The 26,999-nt window shown below is 36.7% G+C and overlaps 3 protein-coding genes across 4 annotated transcripts; 2 read left to right on the top strand and 1 right to left on the bottom strand.

The window, feature by feature from the left end:
- The first annotated feature begins 46 nt into the window (after positions 1-46).
- LOC104221775 (transcription factor GAMYB-like) lies at positions 47-6,530 on the top strand. Of its 2 annotated transcripts, XM_009772903.2 has the most exons (3): positions 47-433; positions 1,460-1,790; positions 5,027-6,530. In XM_009772903.2, exons 2-3 carry the CDS (start codon positions 1,461-1,463, stop codon positions 6,005-6,007), a joined length of 1,311 nt encoding a protein of 436 aa, XP_009771205.1. In that variant the 5' UTR covers positions 47-433; position 1,460; the 3' UTR covers positions 6,008-6,530. The 2 variants fall into 2 exon arrangements, with proteins under 2 accessions (XP_009771205.1, XP_009771204.1); XM_009772902.2 differs by lacking the exon at positions 47-433 and having other exon boundaries at positions 1,431-1,790.
- A 1,357-nt stretch (positions 6,531-7,887) lies between these two features.
- Positions 7,888-15,813, bottom strand: LOC104221774 (BTB/POZ and MATH domain-containing protein 4-like). Its single transcript, XM_009772901.2, has 4 exons — positions 15,112-15,813; positions 13,317-13,662; positions 12,802-13,081; positions 7,888-8,328 (listed from the first exon to the last, which is right to left on the bottom strand). Exons 1-4 carry the CDS (start codon positions 15,525-15,527, stop codon positions 8,141-8,143), a joined length of 1,230 nt encoding a protein of 409 aa, XP_009771203.1. The 5' UTR covers positions 15,528-15,813; the 3' UTR covers positions 7,888-8,140.
- Positions 15,814-22,772: 6,959 nt separating this feature from the next.
- LOC138881491 (uncharacterized) lies at positions 22,773-23,584 on the top strand. Its single transcript, XM_070161722.1, has 3 exons — positions 22,773-23,000; positions 23,074-23,201; positions 23,308-23,584. Exons 1-3 carry the CDS (start codon positions 22,773-22,775, stop codon positions 23,582-23,584), a joined length of 633 nt encoding a protein of 210 aa, XP_070017823.1.
- Positions 23,585-26,999: the final 3,415 nt, after the last annotated feature.

Here is a 26,999-nt window from a genome sequence, read left to right as displayed (position 1 = left end):
TGCAGAAACATTTTTTTTTCCAAAGCCAAACAACTCATTGCCAAAAGTGATTTTGACAAAAAAAAAGATAACAAGTTTGGCCAAACAAGCTATTAATCCACCTGACATATATCGGTCCCAAGAATTGTTTGTATAATTTTCCTTCTTTACCCATTTGGTTTTGAGTTGAGTATTCTTGATTTCACATTCTAGCTGCCTGGGTTTTCTTTCGCTTTTTCTCCCGGGCTTATAACACAGAAACACAAAGGTTACCTTGGTCTTATTTGTATGAGTCTATTGTTGTTGGGGGGCGATTTTTTTCTGGGTTCAATTCGACTGAATTCTGGTCCTCTCCACTATTTAGTTTTTTTTTTTTTTTTTTTTTTTTGAGGAACTGATCACCGGTTATTTGCTCCAAGACTCTGTGGGCAGCTTATTCAGCTTAAATCATCAGGTAAAAGATCTAAAATGCGCAATTGGTTATGTTTAACATTTTTGGAGACCTTAGCTTTTAATATTTTAGCTTGAACTCGTTGTGTTTAGCTGCTTTTAAAATAAATAAATTATGTTGCTCCTTTCAATTGGATTATAAATTATGAAATTGGGGAAGATGTTGGTGTCTGGCCACACCTCGACTATTCCACATGCCCACATGCAAATGTGAAGAAATCACCTAGATTTTTTTTGCTTTAGCTAGTATTTGAACCTGAGACCTCCTGGTTCTCCTCCGATTTCATTTTGAGACTGAGATTTTGCTTTGCAGTCTCAACAAACTCAAACATTTTTTTAAGCGTTTGTTAATACTTGCTTACATGGAAATTTGACAGTGGAGCCAGCAATTGCGTAATGGTGGATTCCCCTTTTAAATTTTGTTCCTTATAAGCAAAATCATTCGAGTTTGTCTGATGCTGATTTTGGTGTTTAAATGATTGACAATGCTATTTGCGGTTTCTTGTTTAATGTTATGAGGTTTAAAAGTATGTTACTAGCGTTATGGTCAATATCATTTCCCTTGTCGTATTTCTGGGTCTCGACCAGTGAAAATTTCCTTGCAAATTTGAGATAATGATTTTCGTCCGTGTTTCCTCATTTTATTCCCAACAGCTGGTTGTCACCTTATTTCGTAGTTAAATGAGATAATTAGATCTTATGGGAATTCAAAAGTTTGGTCTATCTGTGTCTGCTAAATTCAGAATAAGTTATCCATGTTCCTCATTATTTATCTTTTCCTTTGTTGTTCTCCGAGAATCTATCCAAATCTTTCCTCTCAAAGTTGGCCATCTATTTATTGTCCCCCGCTTCTGATTGGACACTCAACTAGCTTTGTCATGGACGAGGTCACGCAATTTGGCACGTTGCTTTTATTTCTGCCTTGACTTCAATATTAACAACTTTATATCCCTTTCATTGGCCGTTACATACTGCACTTTAATTGTTCAACAGTTTTAGATATGTGTATGACAAGTGAATGCGTTGACAGGATGACTTCAAAAGTTGGCGTGGGTTCGCCATCTGTTGAAGAAGCTAGCGGTGGAGGAAATACCAGAGGAGGTGTCCCACTGAAAAAAGGTCCTTGGACTAAAGAAGAAGACGCGGTTTTGATGGATTACATCAGAAAACATGGGGAAGGGAATTGGAGTGCCGTCCAGAAGCACTCAGGACTTGCTCGTTGTGGGAAAAGTTGCCGTTTGCGCTGGGCAAATCACCTAAGACCAGATTTAAAGAAAGGTGCTTTAACTCCAGAGGAAGTGCGTCGCATAAATGAACTGCATGCTAAGATGGGAAACAAATGGGCACAAATAGCTGCTAAGGTTTGCATCATGCCTCTATCTCTTTTAGCAGCTACTTAGACAAATGATGTGAGATGATTAAATGCCAAGAATGCTATCTGATGTAAATTTATTTCCGAGGATATTGGTTAAACAGTTCAATATAACAATCTCCTTTGTTTAAATTACCATTTAACTCTTGATCCAAGTCCTTACCTGGTTACTGCAAATTATGCACGTAGACTATGGTATCATTTCTTGGTCAAAAGCAAGAAAGAATAACTCATACACAGGATTCATGGTCAGCCAAAAAAAAAAAAAAACCAAGAATATGTCTATAATTGGTGCAATGCACTACGATATTGTCTATTGTGCTTGTAGAGTTCCAGTCTTTGGGTTTGGTGGATAGTTGTTTGAAAACCTTGTCTTTCTCTATTAACAGTTTGTAATCACTCTGGTCTTAAATGATTCCCCTTCTTTTCTGTTGGAGCTAACTTATATAAATAAATGTGGCTGATCTCTTACAATTTAAGGTTTTAGATGAAATGGTTCTCACAATTCAAGATGGTATTGAAGCAGAAAGATCATGGATTTGGTTTGCACTGTCACCTATAAATGTAGCTGGCCCAAGAAAAAAAATTAGGCCACTCATGAGGTGTTTTGTTGTGGAGTCAAAATAATTAATAGTGTCTGTGCTCTAATAGTTCACGTTTTTAAATGAGGCAATTTGCACACGTCAATTGCTTGATAAGTTTCTGCTTCTGTTACATCAATTCTTTCTGGTACCGGATGCTTACCCACCTTAAATTTGTGCTGACTGCATTTCTGTGACAAAGTCATTCTAAGTTGGTAGTCACCACAACACCATCCAAATGGTTTTTGATACACCTAGATAAGTACTTATATGTGTGTGCGCGCGCGCGCGCGTGTCTGTGTAATTTAAATGTATATATGTATTTTTTCTGTACGTTTTGGGAAGAAGTGACTAATGTTGATTCCTTATTTTCATCTATTTATAAGTTTCTGCGTCTCTCCAAGTTTTCACCTTTGTATGCCTAAACCTTGAACATTGCAAGCTTTTTGGATTACATAGTCTTTTCTTTTTTCTGGGAACTTCTGCTTGTGACTATGCTATCTGAACTTCTATGTGTTGTTTTCCCTCTGTTGTTAGCTATTGGTGTGCCTCTGTTGTTAGTTATAGGGCAGTCCTTTTTTTATTTATAAATTTATAATTGGTGATCCACAATGATATTTGTATGCCCGAGTGCAGTCTGGTAAGACAATTTAAGTCTTCTTAACAATCAAATTTTCTTTTAGGACTCCTCTACTAGGACGGAGAGTAAAAGCTGTGCTTTTTGAAACCAGTCTGGATGAGTAGTCCTCTGGGTTGGATTGGGAATCAGAATTCTGTATGCCTAATAATTTACAAGAAAGTTGGTGACTCTTGGAATGGCATGATCCTGGCCTCCTTTTGATCTAAATCTTGCACCATCATTTTTAGGACAGCCTTCCACTAATCTTCTTTACACCCTATGCTAAGGGGAAGAAATCCCCCCCCCCCCCCCCCCCCCCCAAAAAAGGGGGGGGGGAGCCCTCCTGCTCCTATTTCCTAATCAAGTTCTCAGATCTGAGATTTTTTAGACTCGATCATTGTCTAATATCCTTTTGTGATGAACTGCCAATACTGTTGTATCCTAATAGTAAATTATTAGAAAAAATTACAAGAAGAAAGAAGTTGGGAGTAAAGTGTAGACTTCAGGCAATCATCGTCTATGAATCTGGAACTTGTTAAGTAAGAGCTGTTGTTTGTTTCCATATGTTATGTTGGGTTTGCACCTTATTTGGATAGATACTATGTTTTACAAGTTGACTTTAAATAGTAGTAACAAGAAGTGCTCTACATGCAACAATGTTGTGAAGGGCGAAAAGCATCGAAATGACTAGTTTGAAAAGAAGAAAAGAAAGAAAAAGAAACAAGGAAAAGAAAGAGCTTTCCTGCGCAGGATGAAGATATTTGAAAAAGTTATCCTTCTTTAGTGGTTCAATCTAGCTCTTCACAATCAGAGGGCCTTTAGAGCCTTTTCTAGACTAGTGCAGCCTTTAGAGCTTAAGTAGCCTTGTGCATCCACTAGAATGTTGTGATGGCAGATGCCGCTTTAGTTTAGTTATATATCCTATTTCTTAAAAGTTCTGTACATTTGCATGAGACATACCAGAAGCTGGCGGTTGCACCCTTACGTCTGAATGTAGGTCCGCCTCTAAATTTCAGCCTTGACATACTTTTATGTAATATTGTGATGTGGTTGGCAGGTTAATACCACCTTATAAAAAAAGGTTTACTTATGTTTACACTTACATTAGGTCCGGGTAGGAGTAGCAGTTAGATTTAGAGGACTACTTGTTTTAGTGAACTCTTAAGGACCCATTTGGCCATAGATTTTGCCAAAATAAACTTGGGCTTTATTTGGCAAACACATAGGCAAAATCCAAATCCCAAAACCAGCTCAATAGCTGGTTTTGGGCTAAATCCCTAATAATACACATGTTTTTCCAAAATAAATTTGGGAAATATGTTTTGAAAACGTATGTCCAAACACATTTTCATCTTCAAATCAAATTTCACCCAAATCAAATTTTGGAATCTATGGCCAAACGCTAGCTTAAATTGCCTAAAAAGACAAAATGTTACCATTTTTGGAGATGGTCCGAATAGGGCAGACATAGAGGATTCATCCTTTTCTTTGTTGATATAGAGGTTCCATACAGTGGACACTGACTAGTTTGGGATTGAGACATAGGTGTTGGTTGGTTGGTTGTTAGTGCTCCCTTGGCCAGGACGGAATAAGTTCTGATTCAAATGAGTGGAGTAGCAGCCAATATCTTTTCCAGGCAAAAAGGAGAGAATGAAGTTACAGAATGATGATTCTCTTTGTTCCTTTTCTATCTTTTGTAATATCCTGGTCTGTTCTCCTTCATCTGAATGTTGCTTTGGCTGAACTCTTGCAGTATATATTATGCAGTAAAAAATGGTGACCTTATGCTTGGCAGAACTTGTATGCAAAGCATATTTGGATATAAATTTTTGTGGACTAAAAATATGGACTCTCCTCTTTCTTTCAAGAGACTTAGTTTTGTAGCTTTCATTATTTCAGATGATACTTTCTAAACCTGATTTTCTGTGAACTTTCTCAATTGAGTGATTAGTGCTATATGACACATTCTTTAAAGTTGAATAACGGCTATTTATTAAATTTTTCATGGCTTTTCCATTTTTCCAGTTGCCAGGTCGCACAGATAATGAGATAAAGAACTACTGGAATACCAGAATAAAGAAACGACGGCGTGTAGGCTTGCAAATATATCCTCCGGATATTTGTTTCCAGGCATTTAGTGAGAACAAACAAAATAATGAGCTGGGAATTTTCTCCTCTGCAAATTCACATCCTGATTTCTTGCCTATTAACGATTTTGAGATTCCAACTGTGGAATTCAAAAAATTGGAACCTAGTCAGCAGCTGTATCCTTGGGCACTTGTTAATATTGCTGCTAGTAGCTTTTTTGATATTCCTGCAACTAGCCTGCTGGCTCAGGCTCTTAGTTCTTCTAATACTTGTTCTGGCCTCTCAACAATGCATCCATCCAAGCGTATACGAGGATCAGAATCTTGGTTCTTTGGTATGACTGATAATCTTTTTCAAGCTTGCCATCAATATCAAAATAATGGTTCTTTGTTTGCTCAATCCTTGGGGTTTTCCTCGTCATATACACATAATCTGACATCTGATAATCACCCATCATTCTCCGGTGAAATTCCTGGCAGCCATGCCCCTTTAAATGGCAACTCTTCTTCTTCAGAGCCCAAATGGGCTAAGAAGCTGGAGCTCCCTTCACTCCAAATTCAGATGGCAAATTGGGGTTCACCTTCCCCACTTCCTTCACTTGAGTCCTTCGATACTTTGATTCAATACCCTCCAAATGAGCATGCTGATTCGGGCAGTCTGTCACCTCGGAACAGTGGTCTATTGGACGCTGTACTTTATGAATCACAAACATCCAAAGCTTCAAAGCATAATTCACATCAGGAGACTTCTTGTGATGTAGTGGATGATTCATGTCCTGATCTCCAAGAGACACAGTGGGGAACTTACAGTAACCCAATCTCTCCTTTAGGACATTCTGCTGCATCAGTGTTGAGTGAATATACCCCTACGGAGGTTCATTGGATGAGCCCCCCAGTCAATAGCGATGGTGGCTGGTGAGAATGGTTATCGATTTGACTTATCAGAATTATCTGCAGAGTTGAACGTGTACAACTGTTTATGTCATTAGATTTCTCTATGATTTTGAATGATTCAAGGTTAAGCAGAAGAAGGTTGAGTTAGTTATCAAACCACCCGTTGTATTCCAGGATGGATTCGTGCTTTGCTCTCCTTGTCCCACAACAGAACAGGGGTAAGAACCATATGGAATTAAGATATGCTTTCGGGTCTGTTCTTTTTTTTTTTTTTTTTTTTTTAATGATTACAGCAGGGACTCCATCAAATGGTAAGTACCACATAATCTGGTTGTGGACTTGGTTCTTCTGCGGGATGCTGTGTCCACTGTCTAGTCAATAACCATTAACCTCAATGAGAGTACGGTACTTCTAATGTGCTACCAACACCATTTTGATAAAAATGTAATTTTCACAGCTGAAACGACTATACAAGACAATGTAATATTTTGCATCCAATGGAGTTGCATACCGTTTGTGGAAATCAACTGAAAACACGAATTCTTCTATGTTGCGTTATATTCTCGCTGTTCAATTCCACTGTGTTGATTAGGAATGCAAAGCACCTGTGACATTCACTTTTATGATTGTCTGAAGATCCGTTGTGGGTAGCATTGATCTTGTTAGTAATATACTGTTGTCATCTTCAGTACTGCCTGAGAGCCGGTTTCTGGAGACTATTATAACTCTGCCAATTCAGTCTTGTAGTACTAAATGAATCAAACAGGTTTGCACTGCTACTGTTGTTGCACAAACAGCCTTGTTTTAAGGGCTAAAAGCTTATATTCCTACATGTTAGTATATGTTATGCTACGTGAACTCGGTTATTTGCTAGGAGTACATGTAGTTGTGTTATTTTTTGGTGATTTTGAAAAATCTTTACGAAGAACCTTCACCACTGTCACACTCCATGTAACATAGCATATATGTGGAGAGAAGGGGTTGGGAAAAGTTTTGAGCATTACTATTCGAGAAAATAATCTTATTCTATTTTTTCTTAAGACGGTCTGTTGAAGTGAATTCATGAGAAGACTGGCCAAAAATTAAAATCAACGACAATCTTTTCTCCTAGTTAATTAGTATTGACTTTGATAGTTGAAATTCTTTTGTATTTTGAAAGCAAAAGTTTGAGACAGATCAGGCGAAGGTTCAATTCATTCGAGCAAAGAGCTAGTTTTGCCAATTAACCTTGAGGCAAAGACCAGTTCAGTCTAGATGAATTAATTTACTTTTAACATTCAGAGACTCAGAAATTACATGAGAAATGCCTGAACACATTAACCTTTACTAACAAATGTGCGAACACAATAATTTCAAAGATAACCAGAAAAAGTACAAACCGAATATATTCGTCTCCAGATAACTGAACTAAGTAGAACAGCAAACATTAAGGAACAATTTTTTTTTTCTGGCCAATAATCACAAGATTAACTTTCTTCTTCTCTTTCCTGAACAATTTCTCCTCCCGCCCTGCGCAGCTTTGACAAAAAAGGGGAAAAAAAAGAAATGGAGTATAAGCTACTCAGAACAACAATAAAACCCATTAAATAGTAGATAAATATGCTTTTTCCAACACTATTACTTCTCCAAACAACTCTGGCTAGTAAAACCTTATAGTTCGTGCAAAAGCCTACTTATCAACCAAAAGAAGAAATATATGCAAACTCTTATATATCAGCATAACATCAAAGAGTAAGAAGTCCAGATCACAATCAAGAGGACCTTATAAAGTTCCCAGCCAGCTATCACAAGCCAAATTGCTTCCTCCAGTTCTTACGGAAGCTCTCACCTTTTAACTAGGCTGTTCATCAAGATTGCACAATGCGATAACATATGCTTGAAATACAAACAACACTATCCTTCAACTGGGAGGAATTACCTATTCATAGTAGCAATAGCAAGAGAATATGTATTTGTCACTGGTTATTATGAAGGTACAAACTGGCTATTTGTCACTTTTCAGGTTACCAGTATCACACAAGAGATGTTCATCAAATATCTTACAGACAACTAATGAACATTTACCTTTCTATTGCTAATGTTGTAATTTCCCAACATTTCCAGCACATCCCCTTCAATATACAATACAACAAATTTTAACAATTTCCTATTTCTAAAATCAGGTCCTTTGCCTAACCCTCCTTCCATTGGTATCACCACCGTCTGAAAGCTGGGCCCACACACTTTTGGACTTACCACCTCCACTGCTACAATCATCCTCACAACCAGCCACAGTTTTAAGAAGCTCTGACTGAAGAGACGGGCTATGTTCTTTAAGGTATTCGAACCCATCTGATTGCATGACAGCTGCAAAATATAACCAAGTAATATATGAGTGAAAACCTCTGGTGCAAGAGAAGTACAGAATACAACAGATGCAAATTTCAAAATATGGCAGTGGTCAAAGCCCGGCAACTTAATGACAGTCTTCAGCCATTAGATAGGCAAGGGAATGTGTAACAGCCGCATTCATAGCAACATTAAAATTAATAGAAATCTCTTACTGGATAGCATAGCTTACCCTCTAAAAAGTTATAGACCTCAAGAAGTTATTTTCACATTTCTCTAGAAATTTCTGATCCTCTTAATCACTTTCAGATGTTTTACCAGAAAACTTATTTGCAAACAAAAGTCAAAATCTACTTTTACAAGAAGCGGGCTTCATAGTACCCACCAAGAGCACCAGAAATAGCACATGCCGATCTATGCTTTGCACCCAATTACACATCCTATCGGTTTTTTTTTTGGGGAGTGGGGGTGGTAGGGTGCATTATTCCTTCCTAAATAGTTTACGAAAGGCTACGACAAAGCCATTTAACATCCCTTCACACTCGAGCCAAAAAAGCTGCTTTGCTAAGTACCATTACTTTTTGCTTTAAAAGTGTATGGTCTTTTGATGGCTAAAGCTGTTTCAATATCAAGATGAAAAGTTGTTAGTTTCTGTACTCTTTGCATCTTCTTGGTGCCTTTTAATGAATTTAATTTAGATGAAAAGTTGTTAGTTTCTGTACTCTTTGCATCTTCTTGGTGCTTTTTAATGAATTTAAGTTACTTCATAAAAAAAAGTTGTTAGCTTCTGCTTCTATCTTCTTCTTCTTCCTTTTTTCTTTGATAAGGTAAAAAAAAAAAAAAAACTGGAAATAGTTTCCAACTCCATCCTTACAAGAGGTTTGACTCCATAGTGCACCCTTTAGTGGCACCCCAAGTGCCAAAGCTGCTTGACGTGTGTATTTCTTGCCATCCGTACTATAAAATCCTTATTAAGCTCACCTGAGACATACTCAACATTCAAGCCAAAAGCTGGCTCTGCATGAGCACCACAGCTTACCCAGAGAGTTTTTAGAACCTTGTTGATAGAAAAAACATTTCGTTTTTGATTTACAGCAATTTTTCGGGAGGGGGCAGGGACGAGAGAACAATATACCCGTGCAGACGCATTTTAAATTATCATGTTCATCAGTTTCCGTAAAAGGTAGTTCCGGTTGTTAAAATTTTTGTATAAAAGATGGAACTCCAAGTACCAACCAAAACCACTCATTCACTGTATTGCAATTAGCTAAATAGGGACAAATTCTTTTTGTGAGTCTCCAGCAACTATTTACATGTATTGCAAAGCTATATATGATCTCATTCTTTTAGAGAGCCGTTAACAGCCATTTACAATCATATTGTGCTCAAACAAATAGCACTCTCTCACTAAGTATCCAACAATTCTGTCAGAGTTTATGGTGGTTTTGCAATGAAGGAAATTTCTATTTTAGTTTATAGTTCACAATGTCCTAATTATTATACAATCATTCAGCAGATAACTTCTTTGATTTCAGCAGTTTGAAAAGTTCACAGGAAAGTTTACACTGTCCTCATTATTTACATTAATTTTGCAGATAAGTTGATCTTATATAGTTGTCACATATATAAGATTTAATTTTTTGAGAGTCATTAGTAGTCATTTAAAATCGCATTGATTTTAGTTTATAGAAACATTAAATGTCATCCCGAGTTTACGACTATTCAGCGGATAGCTAATTTAATTTCAGAAGGTCTGTGTTCGCACTACCCTCCCCAGACCCCACTTGTGGGAATTCACTTGGTTTGCTGTTGTTGTTGCTGCTCATTATATTACATTCATTCTGCAAATTAACTTTCTTGTCTGATCTTACATTGCACTCAGCTAATATGATCTGAATTATTTATCATTAGAAGTGATTTTGCAATTACAACACACTCAAGCTAATATAACTGTGTACCCACCGATAAGAATGAACCTTGGGCCTAACTCAACCCCAAAGCTAGCTTATGAGGTGAGGATTGCCCAAGACCATATAAGGAGACCAAAACACCCATTACCCACCGATGTGGGACACAACTCAACACCCCTCCCTCGCGCCCAGGCCTGCAACTGGAGCGTGGACAATATAAATAGGGGCCAACATCGGTAACAATAAATTGGGATGAGCATGGCTCTGATACCATGATAAGAATGGACCTTGAGCCTAACTCAACCCCAAAAGCTAGCTTATGAGGTGAGGATTGCCCAAGACCATATAAGGAGACCAAGACACCCATTACCCACTGATGTGGGACACAACTCAACACCCACCAATTCTGTTTTAACAGTTTATGATGGTTTGGTAGTTAGGAAATTTCTTCTTCGACACAAAGTCAACAATTTCCTTATTTACATACATTCTGAAGATAATTTATTTTTATTTCTCAAAATAGGTGTTGGACCCCATATGCACCCATTAATCTCGGTAAAAATATAACTAACCACTAGGCCTGAATATAGAGATGCACAAGAGTGGAACACCCAGAAACGTGAAGACAAATGCAAGGCAAGATATAGGTTTTATAGCAAAATCAGCTCACTTCCTTTGGTGCTTTTGGCAGGTGGAAATGACACAAGCAAGGCATGTTAGACGCTTAATATCCGAATTAGACCTTCGTGCTTTGTGGTTGGTAGATTGAGTTGGGGTTCATTCTTAAACAAGAAAAGAGATTCTAATCAAAATGGGAGCTTTTTCTTATCCCCTCTCCCAGGGAGCTCGCAGGTGCAATTTAAGGGGATGTAGTGACTGGTAAAAGTTAACTTGGTGTATTAACCCATAAAATCATCTATAATGGATTTGATGTCTGCATCAGCAAGTTAAGTGACAAGAGGGTCCATGCCAAAGTTCACAAGCTCAAATCTATCTCTGTTGTCCTAGCTCTGCCAGATGAGGATAGTGATCCACTTCATTCATTTCATTTTCCTGATAAGTCACTTCATTGGTTTCACTATTGAGTTTTTTCCTCTTTTGCTTTGTCCTTGTGAATGTTCTGCCAATGTCAAAGTGACAAAAAGGGGATTGGCTGGAGATCAGAAGTTCTTTTTATATGGGGCTTGCTGGGACGTATGCAGAGGTATATAGCCGGGATAATTGCACCTTTGTTATATTTGCATGAAGGAAGGGAGTGGGGAAAGAAATAAGAGAGAAAGACAAAGAAAGAAGTCCTTTCACTGCTCAAAGAAAACAACTTAGAAACCAACAATTCTCGGAACAGAGTCAACTTGAAAGAGCTCTCTTATCTGACCTCAGGAGATGCAACTTTCAGTTTCCTCTGCTTTTCCATGAGAAGATAGAATTCCCTATCAACGAACAAAGACTAAGCCTTCCAACTGTAATTTTCTCTTTCTCCTCAATACTAGTTCAGTATAATTGTTTTTTTTTTATAAGAATAGTTCAGTATAATTGTTTCAGCTCGATTGCTATCTAAAGACACTAAGGCGGCCTTTGTTTTTATTAAGATTGAAATTTCTGAAACACCTAACGGTGTGACCTAGTAGTCAATGAAGTGGATGAAAACCTTAGAGGACCAGCGTTCAAATCCCAGCGTAGACCAAAAAAAATCACTAGGTGATCCACGGGAAATGACTTGACATACAAAATCATACTATTGGATCCTTTTGTCATGAGTTACCAAGTATCCGCACATACGATCAGTCTAAAATGATGATCTACTTTGTGGAAATTATAGTGCCCAAGAATGAACAATAAGAGAGACAGAAGCAAAACATCGAAAAGCATTAGAAATTGTATCCGTGCCCACTACAGCTAGATTACACTACAGAGATAAAAGAAAAGAGATAGACAAGTGGATGGCAACAATATTTGACAAGGAATACTGACTGAAGTAGTGGTAGTCCTAAGTTGCACGGACTATTCGATTTTGGTGCCCCGTCCGGATACAGGACGGATACGTCCCGAATACGGTCAACTGACTTCGGACACTTTGACCGGAGTCCATCGATAAATTTGGGAGAAAAATTGAGATTTTGATTTCTCAAAATCAAAAATAAAACATATTTAGAACAATGAAAGAATAATGTCCATCTTGGAGAATGAAAGATTGAATTGTACAATATTCACGTAAGTTTTTCACAAAATATCTCTCAAAATTTACAATATTTTTATAGCTCTATTTTTTATTAGCCGAATCCCCGCACCCGTATCCATATCCGCATCCGCATCCGCATCCGCATCCCCGAATCTAAAAATTTAGATTTTTCCAAATCCGATACTCGGATCCGTCCCCGTCTCGGATACCCGAGTCCGAGCAACTTAGAGTGGTACAACAATGACAAACATGATAAGACTATGAAATGAGAAGATATAACAAACTATAACATTTATTTTTGTTCCAATCCAACCCATGTGGTGATGCAAAAGAATTGTTATTCCAAAAGCATGAGTTCTCTGCATAGAAGGGAACATGACGCAAATATAAAAAGCCTCGTACCAGCAAGATTTTCAGCAGCGAATCTTAGGCAAACTGCTTTGAGCTCAGTGGCATGGTAACGGTCTGCTAAAGCGAGTATTTGTGCAACAGAGTTGACAGAGATATCTTTGCAGAGATGAGACTCACACAACCTCCTGAGTCGTGTTAAATTATACCGATCAGCTGCTGATAGCAATTTTGCTGTCACAGTATCAGATATGCAGGGGGCAGAAGAAGAAGTACTAGTTGCTTCTAGCTCTTCTTCTACAAGAGCATCTTTGTATACAAAGTGCAGCATAACCTTGCACGAGAAGAAATAGAACATTCCAAAGAACAGCGAGTTAGAGCTCCATTTCTAGTTAGAAAGAGTTCAATCTATTTTGCCAAAAGCAAATGTTTTGTTGAAGAAGCAATTACAGCAAGAGAGACGGAGAATTATGATAATGATATTAAAAACAGATTTACATTGAGAAAACAAGAAGAAATAAAATTTCTAAGACGGAAATAGCCATAATATGATAAAAGTAAATGCTCACTTTGAAGACCTCAGGTTCCATATCTGTAACCACAATTTCCTGCTCATCAACATCCTGTCTATCAAAGTATTCAGAGCGGAATACAGGAGAACGAGCAGCCAATACCAACTTATGGGCATGAAACTTTTCACCAGCCACGTTGAAGACAATATCAGAGCCTTCCATATTTTCCAAAAGCATGCCAAAATGCGCTCCAATGTCAGGGTCTGGGACCTGAATTGTATGCAAGCTCGAACAGTCTATCGTAGAGCGCACAACTCCCACAGTGCAATTAATCTTCAAGCAGTCGTCCTTCAGATAATCTGAAGTCTCGAGCATTCCTCGTCTAAAAAACCGTTTGTATCCCCTACATATCAGACAGATAAGATAACAACTTCAGAGAAAGTCTTGAGTTGAAGTATAACAATTAAAGAGGAGAAAAGTTTGCTCAAGTAGTTATTCAAGATGCAATAAACAGGATTCTTCTATTTTCTTTTTTCTTCAAGTTCCTGCCACAATGGAAGATACCTCAAATACTTTTCACTCAAATAGATACCTCAGCCTGCAACAAATTTTCTTGATGATAAAGCCCCGAGTCAATTGAGAGCATTTGATTCCTAGCCCAAAAGGGAAGCACTTCTGTTTGCAACTAGCAATAGGGGGAAACGGTATGAGAAAGGAGTCCCGTACAAAGGGTATAAGAAAAAGTTTCCTACCTTATTTTAGGCAGGTTAGCGCGTATTTATTTGGGTGGAGGCATATGATCGATTACGCTAATTGGATAGGTTTAGCAGTAGAACCTTAGGTTTGGTCCATAAAGGACAAGGACTACTAGCAGCACAGATATGGCATCTTCCACTCTCTTTGTTCGAGTTACAAGGGTCACACCAAGGACGGAGAATGAGACAATCACCACTTGGGGTAAGAGGACTAGCAAGGAGAATAAGGCAATTTGGAGGACCGCATCATTACCTATTTTTATGATTGGATTCATGATACTGATTCTGGTTCTGACCGTAAATGAAAAGCAACAATAATTGACTTAACACAAACATGATTTCAATGTGGGCTCTATCTCTACCAACTCGACAACTAGCTTTTGGAGTGTTATTAAGGTTCTAACAAAATTCTGATGACTTGATCTTATTATAAGAACAGCCACAGTAGCTTTCAGTTAATCAATTCTATAATGCCTATGCCAGCCCCCAAAAATTTACTTTTCTTGGAAAGCAACGACTGCAGCATTGTGCTAGCTATCTTGGTGATCAACTTCAACCAATCTAACTATTCTTGTTTGCTTGAGTATCAAATTGGAACTCAAAGATATCTTGAACATTTAACATGTATTTTATTTAATTCCTCATTTGCAATATCTTTGGAAGTAGTTTGGATAGTTTAAGTTGTAAGCACTGATGGTGTAAAAAAAATATTTTCACACAATCAAGTCATTTAAAATGCATTTGCACCCAAGGATGTGGCCTAGTGGTCAATGAAGTAGGTGATAACCACGAGGTCCCAGGTTCAAATCCTAGCGGAGGCAAAAAATACTAGGTGATTTCTTTCCATCTATCTAAGCCTTGGTGGACAAAGTTACCTAGTACATGTTGCTGGAGGAAAGTGACATGTATCATGTGGAATTAGTTGAGGCGCGCACAAGCTAGTCCGAACACCATAGTTATAAAAAAAAAAGTCATTTAAAATGCAGGTAACTCTATTTAAATGCATTACACTTGTCTGTGTATATAACTTAAATCAATTTGAATAAGGCAACACTATGTTCAAGAAATTGGCTAAATTACAAGAAACAACAAATTACCACATGCTGCCACGGTACTTCAAGGTGTAAGGCCCGCTCTCAAGAGACCGATCGAAATGACTGTGAACCTTATGCTTTCCTTTACCACTCTGATCAACCAGAGTCAACTCAAACAAAGCCCTAACATCCGTTCCTTCACTAGCCAAAGCAATAAACACCGAAACATACGCCGAATTATCCTCGGGGTTCTTCCCGTCCGGATAAAAGTAAATCGCCCACTGGTGACCACCGACGGTGAAAGTATCACTAGCGATGTGTTTTCCAACTCCCATCCCTTTAGCTAACGAATAACCTTGGATCACGAAACGGTGCGAGCCGTTAATTGTATCGGTCACGGATTTTGAGCTCGTCGGCGGTGATAATTCGCCGACAGTGTTCTTATCCGAAACGTGAGTGATCGTTGGCGGCTCCGACATTGCGAATTTCCCCTATTTTCCTGATGCTATAGTTGCAGAAAGGGGACTTGAACGGAATTTTTTCAAAAGAACTGGTGATAAATGGGAAAGAATGAATTTCGTTAGGGTTTTTCTTTTTGAGATTACCCACAATTGAGGAGGAGACAAGAGTCCTAAACTTGGAATTCTGATCTTTTTTGGGGAGAAATTTTGAGCAAATGGAGATTGGAGTTATATTGTCCTGCCTTCTATTTATAGAAAGAATATTTTTAGAAACCTGTTATCTGTTGATGGTGCCTCTATTCATGAAAATGATATTTTTGGAGTTCACTGTTTATCTTTAGAAATTTTTTGTAAGGATTTGTTGAGCTAATTTACCCTCATGGCTGGGCTGTGATTTACATTATCGCAAAAAAAATTTGGCTGTAAATAAATTTTGCAGGAACAGATAATATAAGTATTTAATAGATATACTTCAGGCACTAGAAATATTTGATCATGCTAGTGCTTTAGCTAACCATAAATTTAAAAGAAGAGTAATTCTTCTTATTTTTATTATTGTCCATTCTAAATTTCAAAATCGATAAAAAAATTTTTATATAAAAATTAACTCAAATAATCATCCACTAACTGCTTAAACTGGAAATAGACAAGGAATATGGAATGTTATGTCAGTTTGAGATCCTTTGCACGCAGACCAAGCAATAGTTTAGATGGTCCTTTTCTTTTTAGTTTTGGATCGGATAAATAGCTAGAGACTATATCTATTTATCTATATTTATATTTATATTTATATCTATTTATATTATTATAAAAGTATGAATACAATATCGGTTTACAAAAATAATCTTAAAATATTAAGCATAATAACTCATAATAAAAGAAGATAACTGAAATTTTAAATATTTAGCCTTATAATCCTATTAGTTTTACGACATAATTGTTAGATTTCAGATAATAATATCTCTTAAGTTTGAACTTCTTAGCTATTTGCGATATTCTTTTCTACTTGTATTGAAATTTTAAAGCCAGTCCAATCTCACGAGGACAAGAACTTTTGCTTATGTTGAAATTCTAGAACCATTCCAATCCGACTAGGAGAAGAACAATTCGAAGCTTATGTTGTCTGTATATATAAAGGGTTTTCTTTAGTTTTAACATGGATAAGATTAGGAATGAAGATATTCGAGAGAAGGTGGGTGTGACCCCCATGGAGGACAAGATGCGGGAAGTAAGACTCAGATGGTTCGGGCACATTCAGAGGAGGAGCACTGATGCACCGGTGAGGAGGTGTGAGCGACTGGCTGTAGTGGGCACGCGGAGAGGTAGAGGAAGACCTAAGAAGTATTGGGGAGAGGTTATCAGACAGGACATGGCGCGACTTAGGATTACTGAGGACATGGCCCTTGATAGGGAAGTATGGAGGTCGAGCATTAAGGTTGTAGGTTAGGGGAGAGTGTGAATATTTCTACAGCACAATAGAGTGAGACTATCCAGTTAGGAGTTTGATTAGGAATGTCATTGGTCGTCTATTGAAGCAGGGCTTTACCTTCTAGTTGTACTATACCAGCCATCTATTTCATATTTCGTATTTCGTATTCTGTATTTCATATTTCATATCTCTTATATATTGTTGTTATTTTTATTACGCATTTTTATGGTACTAATATATCATCTCCTATTGCTTTTTTGAGCCGAGGGTCTCCTGGAAACAGCCTCTCTACCCTTCGGGGTAGAGGTAAGGTCTGCGTACATATTACCCTCCCCAGACCCCACTTGTGGGATTATACTGGGTCGTTGTTGTTGTGTTGTTGTTGTTTCTTTAGTTTTAACAGGCAAAAGTGTTGTTGAGAATCTTTAAATCAGTTCCTACCATGTTTAAAATTCCAAAGTTATACCAACTATGAACAAGCAGTACCTATGAATGTTGGAATGTTGGAATGTTGGTCTTTCTATAGCCAATAGGCAATTTAATTTCCCTCAACACGTGATTTTTCTTTCAAAGATTAGTCTTGTGCGGTATTTTCTTTGATGTTGTAACAACTATAGTGAATTTTGATTTATTCTATATCCTCTATTATGAAGTTATTCAATATTTTTGTTCCAAATCTGAATAAAGGACCCACTATAATTACATATACTTTTAGGAGTTAATTGAGCTACTCCGCCGTTATTTTTTGGGTATCTAGAATCCAATTTTCAAAGCATATATTAGGTAAGTTTTTACGTCTTTGTGTTCTTTTTACCTTGTATTTAGTATTCACAATAATAATTATTTGTAACGATCCGACCGGTCGTTTTGAGCTTTTGCACTTCACTCGCCAGTTCTCGGACATGACTAGCCCCGTGTGATGTGTTATGACTTATGTAAATCGTCGGTTTTGGTTTTCAGGGTAATCGGAATAAATTTGGAAGAACAGTTCTCAGTTTGAAGCTTAAAATTTGAAAGGGTTGACCAAGTTTTGACTTGTTAGTATATGATCTTGGATTGAAATTTTATGATTTGGTTAGCTCCGTTAGGTGATTTGGGACTTAGGAGCATGATCAAAATGTATTTTGGAGGTCCGCGGAAGGTTTAGGCTTGAATTGGCGAAAATGGGATTTTTGGCGTTTTCCGGTTGATAGGTGAGATTTTGATATAGGGGTCCGAATGGAATTTCAGAAGTTGGAGTAGGTCCGTTGTATCATTTGTGTTGTGTGTGCAAAATTTCAGGTCATTCAGACAAGGTTTGATAGACTTTTTGATCGAATTCGGAATTCGGAAGTTTTTGGAATTCTTAGGCGTGAATTCGATGTGATTTTGGTGTTTTGATATTGTTTTGAGCATCCCAAAAGTTACAACAAGTTTGAATGATGATATAAAATATGTTGACATGTTTGGTTGTGGTCCCGAGGGCCTCAGGTGAGGTTCGGGTGGTTAAACGGATCAAATTCTTATTTTGAAAATTGCAGATTTCTTCAGATCAGTGTTGCCGAGTTTTGCTCTTCGCGTTTGCGAGAGGGCTCTCGCGTTCGCGATGTTGGTCCCGCGTTCGTGAAGGTTGAATCTGATTGTGCATCGCGAACGCGTGGCATGGTTCACATTGCGTAGAAGGGTGAAGTAGACTTGGGCACCAGACCCTAAAGCATCACGTTCACGACTGAAGAAATGCGTTCGCGTAGGCTGAGTTGAGTAAGGCATTGCATTCGCGAGGGTAGTGTTCACGTTTGCGTAAGAGGAAATTTGAGCTGTGAATTATTTGTGTTTCGCGAACGTGAGGCTTTGACCGCGTTCGCGAAGAAGGAATTTTTGGCCTGGGCAGAATGTTTAAATAGTCGTGTTCGCGATTTTGGTCTATCTTTCACCATTTTTGAGCGATTTTGGAGCTTTTTGAGAAGGATTGAAGAGGGAATCAAAGGGAAACACTTGGAGGTAAGATTTTTGAACTCAATACTCGATCCTATGTTGATTCTTACTTGTTTAAACATTAAATTTGTGGGAATTAAAGCCTAAAATTGAGAAATTAGGGCTTGAAATTGGAAAGTGTAGATTGGGGATTTGAGGGGCTATTTAATGTCCGATTTTGATGTTCTTGGTATGTATGTACTCGTGAGAGGATAAAGATTTTATTGATGTATTTTTTTTATTGGATTCCGAGACGTGGTCCTGAGGGTCGGGTTTGGCCAATTTTGGGATTTTTGATATAAATTGGTTATTTTCAAGTGAGTTTTGTTCCCCTAGCATATTTTGATGGTATGAATCTGCTTTTGGCTAGATTTGGAGAATTCAGAGGCCGAGTTGAGAGGCAAAGGCATCGCAGGCTAGAGTTTGGACCGGATCGAGGTAAGTAATGATTGTAAATGTTTGTCCTGAGGGTATGAAACCTCGGATTTCACATCGTTATGCTACTTTGAGGTGACAAATGCGCTAGATGACGAGCGTGGGGTCATGCACCGTTGAGGATTGTGACTTAGTCCGTCCCGTATGACTGTTAAGTCGCGTATTTGATTAAAACTTGTTTGATATCATTGTGTTTTGGAAAGTATTATCATGTTTTGGGCTGGATGCCATATCTGGGCCTCGTGCCAACTGTTTTGGACCCTTAGGGGATTTTTACTACTATTCCTCACTGTTTTGACTTTATATTTGTACTCAGTCATGCTGTATTCTACTGTTTTCATAACTCAGCCATTTTTACTTCGTTTTTTATATTTTCAATGATATTTTGGGCTGAGCATCATGTTTTACTGTTGCCGAGTGGTTTGAGGGATTTCTGATTGAGTGAGGCCGAGGGCCTGTATTGTGAGGATATTATGGGATCGGGCTGCGCGCCGCAATAGTGTGGTACTGATTCATGACTATGAGGCCAAGGGCCTGATTTGTTATGCCACGAGGTGGCTTGTTATAAGGCTGAGTGCTTGTTTGATTATGCCACGAGATGGATTGATATTGCGCTTAGGCCGTAAATGGCCCCTCCCGGAGTCTGTACACCCCAGTGAGCGCGGGTACCCAGTGTGAGTGATATGATGTAGCCCGAGGGGTTGTTGTTGTTTTGTATTATTGTCCGAGGGGCTGTTCTTGATCCATGTTTTGCCCGATGGGCGGTTCTTAATTTATGTTATGCCCGAGGGGCTGATTACGAGTGATTGTGAGGTAGCCCGAGGGGCTGGTTCTGTTGATATTGTGCCCGAGGGGCTGGTTTTGTTGATATTGTGCCCGAGGGGCGGTTTATAGTACATGTTTTGCCCGAGGGTCTGTTTACGTTTCTATCATGTTTACTCACTGTTTTATCACTCGTTTGAAACTATTGAAAAATTATTTTAAAAGGTTTTACCGAAACTGAACATGATTTACGAAGTAAATGATTTTTGTACTGTGTTGGAAATATCCTGCATTTGTTGTAGCATTTTGACGTGGTTTACGTGTTTTCTTACCGCTAAGCTTTCATTTACTTTTATTACTTACTGATTTGGCGTACTCACATTACTCCCTGCACCATGTGTGTAGATTCAGGTATTTCTGAACCCGGTAGCAAGTGTTAGTTGCTCAGTGGCAGAGTCATCGGAGTTAGCAAGGTAGCTGCCCAACGTTCGCAGCCCTGCTCTTCTCCCTCTTGTCTTCCTTAGATTGTTTTAGCATATTTTCAGACTCTTCATTGTGTTCAGACCTTAGTAGATGCTCGTGACTTGTGACACCCTGATGTCGGGCTTGTGTATTTTATTCCGCGCTGTTCATCTAGACTTTCAATATGAAATATCTCAGTAATTAAAGGCTTAAAAATGATTGTTATTGATTTAATGGTTAATTCGGGAGTTGTATCGGCTGGCCTAGTTTCACGATAGACGCCATCATGACCGGGTCAGTTTTAGGGTCGTGACACTATTGTGTGTAGTATTGCAAATGATTTTATATTTGCATTGTACATGTTTCTACATTTATAATCCAAACATACCCAGAATATATAGTTTTGTTGCATTGATTCAAAGTCATCCTGCTTGGTGCCTTTTATTTTATTTTATTTTTTATTTTTCATCTCTTATTAAGCTTTAATTTGGTATTCGTTTGACTCTTGTGTGTGCCTTCCTCTTCTCTTCCAATTTTAAGTTGATGGGTTGTAAGTTTTAGAAACTAAACTTTTGGTTTTCTGGACCAGCGCTTCAAAACATATTTTAGCTTAGTTCTTATATTTTAATGGTGGCTATTTGCATTGGTTATTTATTTACAAACTTAAATTTACCTAAATTAGTTTGTTAATATACCTAAAAATTTACTTAGTGAATGAACAACAACTCATAATTTGCCCTGCATGGAAATAAGGAGGTGGGGCTTATGAGCGACAGTCCTTTTTTAACGTTGTTGATGCATAGTGATGTAAGTATGTGTCAAAATAACAAAAACAACAGTGACCCAGTATATACACTTGCTTTTCTCCTACCCGTGTCAAAATAAAATAAACGAAAAACAAGAACTTGGGGTCGCAATTGGGGGGGGGGGGGGAAGGTATACAATAATGCAAAAGAATTGATAAACCAAAGAAACAAACTAGAAACCCTCGAGCAAAATCGGATGTGACTTGTGAGATTGACAAGATCAAATCATACTTCTCTTTAATAAATAAACATGCAAATATTTTTGTGAATAGTAATATATATAATTTTGACTTCATATATAAAAGTAATGATTGTCATAATTCAATTTAACAATAGTATTTTATTGTAATCAATCTATTACCCAAGAGAGCAATGGAATAAAAGATTAAAAATTATAATCACGAAATGGAATGAAAAATTAAAGTAGTACATTGATCTCTATAAAATATATTAATAGAAGAAAAAAAGAAGTCTTAGGATTACTTTAATAGAGAAAACAAGTTAGAGAACTCTTTTTTATAGAGCCACTAAAAAAAGTATACGAGTCCGTATGAGAATCGATTTTAGTTGTTAGAAGCGTATAAAACTTCACATAGACACAAAAACTTAGTTGTTTTCAAAATACTAGATAAGTAAATATTTGTGTAAAGTCTTAAATATTGGAGTACAATTTTATCCAACATAGAATTATCTTATTTAATAAATAAGTTAACTTTTGAAGGTTATAAAAATCGATAATTTTTTAGAAAATCGAATACAAATAAAATAACAAAAATTGAATCAAATACAAATAAAATATAGTTTCTTGAAAACTATAATAGTAATGAAAATTTGGAGGTTATTCCCGGTTATTCTTTCACAAAACAGACTAAAGGTTTACGTGTAAGGCACGCACATAGAAACTAGTATTGTTAAAAAGAAGAAACTCCATTTCAATTTGGTCATCACTAGAGTTCAAGATTATTAGAGAAGGGAAGAGAACCGACCAAACTAATGTTGTGTTCGATATAACCTAGGATGTTTGTGCCCGACTCCTTTATTTGGTTGTCCGATTCTATTTGGTAATATGGATGCATCACAACCACGCATCAAATACATGATGGATTAAATCTCTACCGTTTGATGATTTTGATACTAGAACTTTCCTACACTCATGTGAATAACACGTGAGGGAACATAAGTAGTTAGGATAGGGATTTTCTGTTACAATTAGACAAATTAGAATAGGACAAGTGTAATTAGTATTTTTCCTTTTCTTTTTTCTGTGTACAAAGCAATGAATAAACACACAGAGAAATTTTTTCAAAGTTTCTACAGTCTCTTCTTCAATTTATTATATGGTATCATAACAAGAAGCTCGATCCAACAGTCGTTTCATCAATATCAAATTCATTTATGTTTTCCCAATAACGGAAAATGCCTGAATCAACAATGACATCATCTGCAAAATCAAGCAATGCAGCTAAGGCAGTCACTTATGACATCAATCATTCCTATCATCTCAATAACTCTTATTCACCTGGTATGACTCTAGTCAACATTGTGTTTGATGGAAGAGGATATCCAGGATGGAGGAGATCTATCTTTATCAGCCAAGAAAAAGCTTGGTTTCATCAATGTAGCTTGCAAATCTCCAGATCTAAAGTTTGCTGAATATGAGCAATGGAGTTGTGTTAATGATATAGTCACATCTTGAATTTTGGATGCATTATCAAAGGACATTGTTGACTGTGTGATATACTCCAAGACAACAAAGGAAGTTTGGGACAGTTTGAAGGAGAGATTTGGCAAATCAAATGGTGCCAATTTATCACCTGCAAAAGGAACTATCAGGTCTAATACAAGGTAACCGTGACATTGCTGGATATTTTACTAAACTTAAATGACTGCGGGATGAAATGGATGCATTAGATGTAATCATATGTTGTTCATGTGTATGCGTGTGTGGGAGAAAAGCAAAATTGACTAAGTCTTTAGAAGATCAAAGGTTGATTCAATTCTTGGGTTTGAATGATGTGTATGCACAGGAAAGAGAAAATATTCTCATGATGAGTCCTTTGCCTAGTATGGATGGTGCATATTCACTTCTTTTGCAAGATGAAAACTTAAGAGAAGTTTATGCAAATGCACATTTCACCTCAGATTCTGCTTCTTTTATAGTTGTTGAACAGGGCAAGCAGCCTAATGCACAACTTTTAGCTGAGTTTGCAGCATTCATGGCCACATGACAAGGAAGGAATAATTAGAGGTTCAGAACTCCGATGTCAATAGGGGGAATAACAACCCAAAAATTCAACAATTCAGCTCAAAAGGTTGCAAAACCACAACAAAAATTCAAAGGAAAGAAGAAGTACAATCCTAATGTTTCTTGTACCTATTGGAATAAGTGTTTCAATAAATTTGAAATAATGTATTTGATAAGTTAATGTATTTGATCAAAAAGCTCTTTATTTTCCAAAGTGAATGAATGTGAATTCATTCTAGATTTACTACATACGTTTTGGCTTTAGCAAATATATTGTGATCTTTCAAATTCATGATCTTTATTAAATAATAAACTTGTCTTTCAAGAGTCTTTATCCTATAAATAGAGCTGATTTTCTTTGGAAAATATAAGCAATTCACAAATTACGTTTCCCATAAATTATTATAAGAGACATTGATCAAATGGTGAAATCATAGATTCAAGAATAGAAGAGCAACATTCTTGAATGCTACTTGTTGTGTGGTTTAGTTAAATTCCGGAGATAGAGTTGTCATTTATTCTTCCGTTTGCTCGTGGAAGAGACTCCAACTATCTTTAAAAAACGTTTTCTCTACGTGCCTCTAAGCCAATCAAGTTTTTTTTTGTTTTCTAATATTGTAATAATCCTTGTTCTAACAATTTGAAGATAATTATCTCTATAACTACTACAACAATTTCGAGTGGTGTTCTATCTTTGCCAAATTCAAATTTTAAAATATTTGATGGCAAAGACTTTCCTAGATGGCATGGAAAGATGGAATTTTTTCTGCGGCGTTTGAAGTTAACATATGTTCTTGAAAAACCTTATCCCAATGTTCCTAATTCTGAGGTAGCAACTAATGAGGCTACTTCGGTTAGAGAATAAATTATTAAGTGGCAAGATGATGATTATTTATGCAAGAATTATATTCTTAGAGCAATGACCAACAAATATTATGATCAATATTCTGCCAAGTGCAAATCTGCCAAAGAACTTTGGGATACTCTTCAAACTATTTATTTGGCAGAACAGGCAAGCTCAAAGAATTTTCTTGTTTTAAATTATATGGATTTTAAGATAATTGATGACAAGCCAATCATTGATCAAGTGCAAGAATTCCAGATTATAGCTAATAAAACTGCTATTTCTGGAATTAATCTTGATGATGCTATTATTTCAAAATTTCTCTGTCATGGAAAGGGTATAGAAGTAAACTCTTACATAAGAAGGACAATTTGACTCTTGAACAATTGTTGCAACATTTACAAATTAAACAAGAGATTAGAAATCGTGACAATAATATTTTCAAGGAACCTGTCATGAAAGATCATGTGGTTGAAGTGAAATCAATTAAAAGGGATACAAGAAATTTACAAAGGTAAAAAAAAGTAAATTTCAAGCAAGTGCAAATTCTAAGTCAAGTTAGTGTTATCACTATCATAAAATTGGTCATCATGCTCATGATTGTAAAATTCTTAAAGCTGAAAAGAAGAAAGGAAAAATCAACAACAATAGAAATGATGAATTTATAACGATGGTCACTAAAGCATTTATAGCAGAAAATCAAGTCGAATGATGGATAGACACCGGTGCAACTCGTCACATATCAGGTGACCGAAATACTTTTAAGATCTATGAATTAATGGGGGACGATAAGGTCATGTATATGGGAAACTCGTCCTCTACTAAGGTTGCAGGAAAAAGAACTATTGAGTTGAAGTTTACTTCCGGAAAGATGGTCACGTTGAAAGATATATTGCATGTACCTGATATTCGAAAGAACTTGGTGTCAGGTAAACTTCTTTTGAAGTATGGTTTTCAATTAATTTTTGAGTCAGATAAATTTATTTTATCTAAGAATTAGGGCTGCTTATCGGGCGGATTGGGTAACAGTTTGACTTATCGGCTATCGGCTTTTAAATGTATTCATCTGCTAGCCGCCCGATAAGGTATTGGGTGGATTGGATCGGTTTAGCTCTTATCGGGCAGTTATCGGGTGATTTATCGGCCTAACAAAATTATCAATGATTTTAGGAATCCAGCAGTACTACCAGAAGAAGGAAAATAAGCAAAAAAATATAGACTTGACATGACTTTGGTTTAAAAAAGAAGACAAGAAATGGTTACTCTTTGCGCTTCTCTTCGACAACAGCTTCCTCTTGAAATCATTAAGGTTTGTGAAACGTGTGTTCCTTTTTTCTTTAGATTTCCCAACTTTCCCTCGATCGCAGAAATCGTATTGCACTAATTCTACAAGAGAAGCTAGGTCTAGTCTCATTAATTTCTCGGGGACAGATATGCTGTTTCATCTAATTAATGTTCATAAAATATAAGCAATTTATGTATGTCATTTTTCTCCGGAAGTGATAGATAATGAATCAATTTCTTTTATCTTTGTTAGTGTTGTAATAAATCAGAAACTTTTTATTTAACTTCTACTTCCAGTTAAATTGAATATATTCCTATACTCCTATTTAGCAAAATTTGATCAATTCTATATTCCATTATTGGACTCATTATATATATATATATATTCTTAACGGGTTAACGGATTATCCGTTAAGAAAATTGAATAATCCGCCCCCAAACCGATAAGTCGTTAATAAAAAAATTTCAATCCGTTCCCCGTCCGTTAAGCCGTGAAGCCGTTACCAGTAAGCCATTAAGCTTCTCTTCGGTTCGGTTTTCGGTTTCGGATCGGTTTTGAACACTCCTACTAAGAATGGCATGTTTGTGGGAAAAAGGCTATGCTACAAATGGCATGTTCAAACTCAATATTGATAATGGAAATATTTTTGCTTATATTTTGAGTCTCTATATTTATGACATGAACATCTAGGTCACGTAAATTTTAGATCCATTCAACTTATAGTAAATTATGGATTAATAAAAAAATGTGAAAAAGAACATATTGCTAAGTGTCTTACTTATAGTAAGTGCAAGATAACAAAAAAGCCTTTTAAGATAGTTGTAAGAAAATCCAAACTTTTGGAATTAATCTATACTGATATTTGTGAGATGGATTGTTTGTCACGTAATGAAAAGAGATATTTTATTACTTTTATTGATTATTATTTACGATATACATATGTCTTTTCATTAAGAACAAAAGGTGAGGCCTTTGAGACTTTCAAAACATATAAAGCAGAAGTTGAGAATAATTTGAGTTTGAAGATTAATTCAATTAGATCTGATAGAGGTGGAGAATATTTGGGTTCATATTTTATTGATTTTTGAGAAAAGGAAGGTATTGAGAACCAATTGACTACTTCCTATACACCACAACAAAATGGTGTAGCAGAAAGAAAAAATAGGACTTTCATAGAAATGGTTAATTCTATGCTTTATGGATCTGGTGTGCATGACAATTTATGGACAGAAGCTTTCAGCTTATCATATTTTAAATCGAATTCCTTCC

This window comes from Nicotiana sylvestris, chromosome 11, assembly GCF_000393655.2.
Source record: "Nicotiana sylvestris chromosome 11, ASM39365v2, whole genome shotgun sequence".
NCBI classification, from domain to species: Eukaryota; Viridiplantae; Streptophyta; class Magnoliopsida; order Solanales; family Solanaceae; genus Nicotiana; species Nicotiana sylvestris.
Note: the sequence above shows the minus strand (reverse complement) of the source record. Positions and strands in the feature narration are given on the sequence as shown.